Below are 8,825 nucleotides of genomic sequence, written 5' to 3' on the forward strand. Positions count from 1 at the left end.
GCCCCTCCCTCCGCGGTCCCTGCTCCCGGCCGCGACGCAGCCCCCGCCTGCTCTCTCCTGCAGCCTGGCAGGCTCCTTCGCGCCGCACGTGGGCGCGCCGCCTAGAAGGGCCGCTGCCGCTGGTAAGTCGTGCCCGAGCCCTACCCCGTGTCCACGCCCTCGGCTGCCGGGGAGGACGGGGAAGCCGGGGTATCTCTTCCCCGGCAGCGCGCGAACGGCGAAGCGGCACGGTGTCCTTTCTCGGTGCGGAGTCCTTCCTCGGTGCGGAGGGTTCGGGCGGTGCCGTGGGGGCGGTCCCGGGTGCAGGTGGCTCCCGGCTCGCGGCTCGGCTCGGGCGCTAGCTGCTGCAGTGCGGGGGCGGCCCCGCAGAGGCCGCGCGTGGGCGTGAGGCGCTGACCATGGACCCCGGCAGCGGGGCGGGGAAGACTGGGGGGGGGCCCCCCCCGCCTCCTCTGAAAGGGGATGTGTGGCCACGCCCTCGCCGAGCCCCGCGCGGTCTCGGGTCCAGCAGGTGGAGGTCAGGTGGGTCACGGCCTGCCAGCCCTTCCCGTCGGCCGGCCAACGGCAAAGAAGCTGAGCCTTTGTTTGCTCGTGCGGCCCTGGTAGGGAGGGGGCTAGGGATGCCGATGTAACACAGGGCTTTTCGGCTAAGGGAAGACCCCAAATCTCCCAGCCTGTGTGCAGAAGGGATTAGAGCCGCAGTGCGCGCGCTCAGCCGGCTGGACTGATTGGGCCGCTGCGTGTTGAGGATTCCTGGTGCTGTCAGCAGGGGTGTCCTTTTAGCTCCCCAAAAGCGCGGCTGCTAACGGAGACTGTTAGCCGCAAGTGTTGCCCAGCCTTCAGGACAGCAGCCCCACACTTGGGGCAATTTTTGTAGAATTTTATTTTGTGAACAATTGAAGACCTTTCACCCCAAAGCTTACCCCTATTACGTGTTTTAAGTTTTTTCCCCCAGGCAATTTAATTACTACTCTGAAAGACCAAATTCAAGATGTGTGTGCTAGAGTTGATTAAGCCAGTTGGTAATGAGTCTCCAGTGTTCTTGCTCATAGGAGCATTTGTCATTTTTCACTCTGTCCTCATTTTCATGTAACTCAAAAATTCCTTCGTGTAAACATATGTGTGATAAACTGGGACCGAGCATTTTGTTTGTTTGAACCTGCTTTTCTAAAAAATAAAGAATGGATGTGGTGAGATATTTCCTTCTGACATTTTTGTTTTTAAATAGTCATATTGGTCTGATACCCTTGTTTACGTGGCTACTCCTTTGTGTATCTAATTGTATGTAGCTGTATAACTCAGTTTTATTGAACTGTTGAGTCACAGAAAAGATATCCAGGATAGATGGTAAAGTTGTTGGCAAAAACTATTTAAGGGCTATTAGTTTCCCAACTAGCATAATACAGCACAGGCCCTGTAGCATTTCACTGACCTGAGTGGAATCTTGGTTCTGCCACAGCTTTCTGTAACCTGGGCAATTTTCTGAATAGCCTGATTCTTGGGGCTGATAGTATTCATCTTACAGGATTCAGTTTCATGAGATAAATACATGCATAAACAATAGACTTACCAATCTCCTTTAGAAGACTTTCATATTCACCCCATGTTTTGAAATGAAAGAGTTTGCTTTGAGCGACTGTTTCCAGACTTCTCACTGTGCCATTAGTTATACCAAACAGTACTTTCTGCCATGGCCGACCTTGACATGGGACTTACTCCAGTTCCCTGCTCTTTCTCCGCTGACATCCTCCTTGCCCTGAGCAGTGGTGACCCTTTGCCACCCCACCTCTTAAACACACACCTTATCAGTGATGCAGCGTTCTTCCTGCTAACTCTAGTCACCCACACCTGTGGACCTTGAAGACTGCTGGTGGTAGTTGGGCTTCCTCTTTTCTTTTGCCAGTGTCACACTCTGTTACTTCATCCCACCCATTGTCACTCTGTATGCCATTTGAATTGAAAAGTGTGTAGGTATTTCCCCTTTTATTAAGCTGTGACCTGTAATAGGAACCTTGTCTTATTCCTATTTCTTTCCCAGCACTTAGATTCTTTCTTTTTAGACTCTTAATCAAGTGACTAAACTATACACAATATAACAGTGGTTCAGAGATATTAGATTTCAGACCTGCAAACTTTCTCAAAAAAAAAAAAGTTATGGACTGCTTGAATGTCTCGATTTCTTCTTAGTCTCTATTTGGCAACATAAACAAACTACCTCCTCTCATTACTTCTTAATGTATTCAATAAATGTGAAGGCTGTTAGGCGCAGGCCTTCCCAGGCATCAGTAGGCACTTATTGTGGGCGTGTATGCACAGTGCAGTTTATTTTTGCAGAGAAGCACAGCATGTACAAAGGCTCTGTGGTTGGATGAGTCTGTCTTGGGACATGCAGAAGGGGTGATGAGAAGTAGGTAGAGCCTTGCAGCCTGGAGAGGGGGTTGTTTGGATTTTTAGTAAGCCTGATGGGAAGAGTTTTAAATATAGCAGTGATGCGTTTTTAATTTATATTTTCAGAGAATTCTCAGAGGACTATATGAACATACACTGAGGAGAGGCAAGGGTGAGAGAGAAAACAAGAAGCCTCTGCAAATATACAGGGGTTAGGGGTTTACACAGCAGTACCATGGAGTTAGGGAGCATTTGAGTGAGCAGGTGTTTTTGAAGAAGAGCCAGTGGGACTTGTGTTGAGTGTGGCATGGGAAGAGAAAGAGTCCAGAATGGCACAGGGTCCAGAATTGGTGTAAAGGCCGCTTCTGAGAAGACTACAGAAAGAGCATGTTGAGCAGGTGGACTTGAGGGTTCAGTTTAGTTTTATAAAAACAGCTTTATTATAAGGCTCATATATAATATATACACACACACATATATGTGTGTGTGTGTGTGTATATATATATATATAATTTATGTAATTATGTAGTTGAGTTTTACCAAATTTACAGACTTGTGTAGTCATCACCCAAATCCAGTTTTAGCATAATCCCATTCCATCAGAAAGTGCTCCCACTGGCTGTCACTTCTGGTTTCTGCTCTGTATTGGACACCCTAGCCACTTGCCCTCTCTAGACATTTTCCTGCTCTGGGCATTTCATCTAAATGGGATTGTACAGTACATGGTCTCGTGTGGCTGGCTTCTTCCACTCAGCATGTGTTTTCAAGGTTCATCCATGTGGTAACATGTATCACAGCTTTGCTCATTTTTGTATAGTGTTCCATCATGTGGATAGACCACATTTTCTTTATGGACACTTATCTTAGTCCATTTGGGCTGCTATAATGAAACATCATAAACCGGTTAGCTTATAAATAAACTTATCCACAGTTTTGGAGGCTGGGAAAATCAACATCAAGATGCTGGCAGATGCTGGTGTCTCGCGGGGGCCCTCTTTATGGTTCACAGATGGTGCCTCCTGCTGTGTGATCACATAAGGGAAACGACAACAAAGCTCCCTAGGCCCCCGTTATAAGGGCACTAATCCCATTAACAAGGGCTCTGCCTTCTTGACCTAACCTCCTCCCCGAGGCCCTGCCCTGACACTACCATCAGTACTACAACAGCGTTGACTAGGATTTCATTGTGAATTTGGGGGACACAAGCATACAGTGCTTGGGAGTCTAGTTTTGGATGCACCAAGTTTGAGCCCCCTCTCCACCCCAACACACACATACACACACACATGCCAGTCCAGCTGGAGAGGTCAAGCAGATACCTGCTTGCATCTTAACTCCAGAGATGGGGCATTTGGAGGACATTATTAATATGAGTCACTGGTGTTTAAGTGGTCTTTTTTTAAGTTACAGGAATGGGGAAATTACCAAGAATTGAGAAATCGCCAAGAATAGGGAAAGGAAGAGGTCCCAAGACTTGATGCCAGGAAATGCCAGTGTTTTGCAGTTGGTATTGGTAGAGGAGGATGAAAGCACAGAGGGGAGGAAGGTGGGGACGAGCTCAGGGGCTAGGGACAGAGGAGTATGTATGCTGAGATGGGGCTGTTTCCAGAAGGAGGAGGAGGTGTGCAGCTTCCATCTGAAAGGGGAAGTGAGGAAACAGGAGGGACCAGTGGCATTGGTGACTGCACCCCTGGCATATGGTGACCTTAGAAGCCTGGAGTGGGTCTGAGTGATTTCACAGGGTTCTTGCAACTTCAACAAATGACAGATGCAGCCTTGAAGAATATGTTATACCTACAGCTCAGTTTCTTCCAGTTCCTGTGTTTGCCTTTTGATTTGATGGACTGCATGCAACTTGGTTGACTACCTTACCACACTCAGTCACCTCTGACCTTGCCACGTGTCTGCATATGCTTCTCGTCTCACAGACCCCGAGCAGTACTAGTAAATATCAATAGTAACTAAGTGTCATCTAGCCTCATGTATTGATTAGGATTGTGTCTGACTATAACAGAAAGCCCGAGTAACAGAGTAACTGAATGAAAGAGTGAATGAGTGAGCAGTAGTATAAGTAAGTTAGCTGTTCTGTGTTACAGTCCAGATAAGAAGTGCCCCGGCTTGGTAGCGCTGCCTTTGTAAAGCCATCAAGGCCTCAGCTGCTCTGTTTCCACTCAGCTGTTCTTAGTTTGTGATGTTCATGCATATTTTGTCATGGTGGCTTCGCTGCCACGTGAAATCTTTGCTATGAGTAGAGAGAAGAAGAGTGACAGACAGAAGGCATGTGCCAGGGGAGTCTCCTCCTCCCAGACAGCTTCCCTAACACAGCTTCTCCTGACACGTCATTGTCTAGAGCTGCCCTGTGGCCACTGAGCCGCATGGGAGTCTGGGAACTGTAGTGCTGCCCTGAACAAATTAGGGTTCCCTTAGTGTGGAAGAGGGGAACAGGGAATTTTGGATAAGTGTCTGAAACACTTTAAATAGAACTTAATCAGGTGAAGGTTAAAGAATGAGAGCAAATCAGAACCATACAGCATTCCTTTTGAGAAAATGCTAAAATATGAAACTCAGTGACAGATCAAAGGAACAATTTAACATTTCCGTATCTTGTACAGCACTTTTCAGAGTTATAACTGGTTTAAATAGACTGGTGGGTTGACCTTCAATTTTTCTTTCTTTTTTTTTTTTGTTAGGATTTGGGTCTCCCTAGGTTGCCCATTCTGGCCTTGAACTTGCAATCCTCCTGCCTCAGCCCCCTGAATAGCTGCATTACAGGTGCATGACTGCATTCAGCACCAACAAAAAAAAAAGAAAGAAAGAATAAAGAAAAAAATTGACATAAGCATGTATTTCTGTACATCATAATATATACATGATGGATGTTTTCTTTTCTTTTTTGTTTTTTTTTTTTGAGAGATTTTCGCTATAGGGTGCGTGCGCTCGCCAGACAGACAGACTTTAGAAACAGGAAGCAAGAAATCACCCCCCAGGGGGGATGGTCACGCCACAATCCCTTCTCCTCCATTCTCCTCTTGGGATCTTGGGCTCGCACGCACACGTGCCCAGCGTGAGTTTTAAGCCACCAGGTCCGGGACACGAACCGCGGTCGACTACGTGGAAGTCCAGCGACATAGCCATTACGCTAACTGCTGGTTCCCATGACGGATGTTTTCAAAAAGCCAAATTAGTGCAACATTTATTCTTTGTTGTTCTTTATTAGTATGTATTTCTTTGGAACCAGAAAAGAAAGGGGAATGGTTCCTGTCTGATTTGGGATTAGGATATGCTTTAGGCTTTGCAATAGCTATAGCACATATATTGCTACATAATGAATCTTTTAGCAGTAGGAAAAATAAAACAGGCCAGGCAATGGCACAGTAGTAACACAACATGGGACCCATATGGAAAAGGTCCTGGGTTTGTGTCCTGAACATACCAGTCATGATCTGGTAGGCTGAGATTGAGGGTGAATTATGGCACGAGGACCCTGTTGGGGTCGGGGTCCATCAGAGAATATAGGAACAAGCAGAGTAAAATGCTGACTGCCTGGCCCGGTGTAACACACACTGTGCTCTGGGGAGGCTTGAAGCCTGAGGCAGCACCTGGAGGGAGCCGGCTGATAGTTGGAGCTTAGTGTCTGAGCAAGCACTTAGTCAATTCCTGACAGCACAACTGTTAGACGCTTCGCCAGTACACCCTCGTTTTCTTTAACATTTTACATTTTTTCCCACCTGATTTCTAATTTTCTAGTCTAGTTGTAGAGGATTGAATTGCTAAATAGACTGCTCAGGTTAAAGCTTTTCCTTAGATTTTATAAATAACCTATGTCGGGAGGGGCCATCTGTACTCAGAATTTCCAACTGGCAACAAATGAAGTTTTGCAGCTTTGTGAGTTTCATTCCTAGAAATAATTTTGTGAATGAAGTAGAACCCTGCCATTCTTGCTTCTTTCTGCTCCCTGCATTTGTCTTCCTCAGGATCCAGGAGGGCTGAAACTGCTTATCTTTTATCTGCTGTAGTTCCTGGCCCAGAAGCCTTGCTAAATATTTGACTTGGACTGCCCAGCAAGTTTGTATCTACTGGTAGTTCTAGGATGGCAATGATTTATGTCCTTGGATAGTTTCCTTATTGTTTACATTTTTTTATTTCCTTCTAGATACTTTCTCTACTGTGAGAATGTAAGATGGATCCAGAAGAGCAGGAGCTATTAAATGATTACAGATACAGAAGTTATTCTTCAGTAATTGAAAAAGCTTTAAGAAATTTCGAGTCCTCAAGTGAATGGGCGGATCTCATCTCTTCCCTTGGCAAGCTCAATAAGGTACATGGGGCATCTGCTGTTTGGATTGCATGCAGGTGGGGGCACAGTTGTCTTTTTATTATTATAGGAATTCTTGATGACTGAAAGAGTCAGACAGCATAGGGAAAAAAAGACACCTATAATCCTGTTACCCAGGTACTCACCATGAACCTATCCGTGCACGTAACTCCTTCCAGCTCTTCCTGAACATGGAATTATATTTAGTGTTGAGGTAGGTGAACAGTCTTTTTCTCAAAAATACTTATCTTTCGGCAAGATAAAATTGAAAATTGTCAGGTCAGTTTTTCTAAGATGGTTCTTTATGAACTGCTTAGGATTTTTACTACCTTTTCTTCTTCAGTCCACTTTTTTAGCCGCTTTCCTTCTGACTGGTAACTCCTAGAAGACTATAAGATAATATGGTGGGGTCTGCATAAAATTTGTATGAGTGCATGTGTGTACAGGCTTGTGTGTATGCGTTTGGATGAGGAGGAAGCGAGAGGTCTAGGAAGACCCAAACTGGTCATATGGGAGTTTGACCTTGGTGTTCTGTATATACAACCTATAGATCTTGCCCGAAGGAGGATGATGTAGTCATTCTTTTGCACTCATATGACTACTGTGGTGAATAGGTCAGATAGCTGGTCTTAAGGCTGTACTTAGCTCTGTTACTACCTGGCCAGGACCAGAATTTGAAGTCTCAGTGGCAGGTAGGGGTTGGGAGAAGCCTGGCTCTGCTGTGCAGAGCTTAACTCCCCAGATCCTACACATCAGGGGACTCACCAACCTCACTACATAAGCTCCTTTACTTATCATCAAAAAGAGTGTCTCCATTGACCCCTCCAGGAACAGGGCGTGAGTAAAGAATGAGAGTACCTGCCTTTGGCACACTGCCCAGGCAGCAGACCAGCCCTGATGGCCAGCGAGCAGTGCTCACGCTGACAGATGGCTGTCAGGCCCAGTGAGCAAGGCAGCAATTACGGTGCAAGGCTGGGAGATCACTGGACTGGATTCTTGCAAGGTGTATTTACAGCATGTAAACCTCATGGCTAGGGGCTGGTGGGGATGGACAGCTGTATGCATCAAAAGTCTTCCTTGAGAATTCTTGGTTGTATAGCTCTGACTCAGAGATTCCCAAGCTGAAGGTGGCACTCACTGGCTTGCATACAGGCAGATGCCATGTTTATGGGAAAGGAAAAAGCAGTCGAGTGGGACTGAGGCTGTTCAAGTCCTGTGTGTTCTCACGTTTTATTAGTTGGCTCTGCTGGAGTATGAAAAATAGCAGGGGCCAGCAAATCGCATAGCAATTACATCACTGGATTCCCACATTGCTGACCGCAGTTTGAGTCCCAGACCTGGTGGCTCGGAACTCATGCCAGGCATGTATGTGTGCTTGCCCAAAATCCTGGGAGGAGAATGGAGGATAAGGGATTGTAGCATGGCCATCCTCCTGGGGGTGGGGTGATTTCTCACTTCCCTTCTTACTGTCTCTGTTTCTCTATCTTTGTCCAGTGAGCACATGAATCCTAAGGCAAAAACTTCTATCAAACAAAACAAAACAAAACAAAAAACAAGGACCAGCAGTTAACGTAATGGCTATGTTGCTGGACTCCCATATAGTCGACGGTGGTTTGAGTCCCAGACCTGGTGGCCTAAACTCACAGTGGCCACATGTGTGTGTGTGCCCAAGATCCCAAGAGGAGAATGGAGGAGAAGGGATATGGAGGAGAAGGGATTGTGGCATGGCCATCCCCCCTGGGGGGTGATTTCTCGCTTTCTATCTCTCTGTCTCTGTGTTTCTGGTGAGTGCACGCACCCTATAAGCAAAAACTTCTTAAACAAACAAACAAACAAACAAAACCTCAGTAGGGCCAGCTCCATGGCCTGGTAGTTAAGGCAGTAGGATCTCACATGGCCAACTGTGCAGTTTGAGTCCTGGACCTGGCAACTCAAAAAGGAAAAAAAAAAAAAAATCCGGGCGCATGTGCTTACATGCTAAAATTCCAAAAGGAGGGAGAAATATAAGAGAAGGGGTTGTGGTGTGACCATTCCCCATAGAGGTACTTTTCCTCTCTTCTCTCCTTCTATTTCTGTTGAGCACATGCACCCTCTAGCCAAAAAAAAAAAAAACAAGTTTTAT

General features: G+C 46.3%; 1 protein-coding gene across 1 annotated transcript in view; it reads left to right on the forward strand.

Moving 5' to 3' along the window:
• The first annotated feature begins 4 nt into the window (after window positions 1–4).
• DOP1B (DOP1 leucine zipper like protein B) overlaps window positions 5–8,825 on the forward strand; it is a 156,093-nt gene continuing 147,272 nt past the window's right edge. Inside the window, 2 exon segments of the mRNA XM_027770948.1 lie at window positions 5–122; window positions 6,542–6,706. Of these exon segments, the coding sequence (XP_027626749.1) occupies window positions 6,569–6,706 (138 nt within the window). The 5' untranslated portion in view covers window positions 5–122; window positions 6,542–6,568.

This window comes from Tupaia chinensis, unplaced genomic scaffold, assembly GCF_000334495.1.
Source record: "Tupaia chinensis unplaced genomic scaffold, TupChi_1.0 Scaffold000175_1, whole genome shotgun sequence".
Lineage (NCBI taxonomy): Eukaryota > Metazoa > Chordata > Mammalia > Scandentia > Tupaiidae > Tupaia > Tupaia belangeri.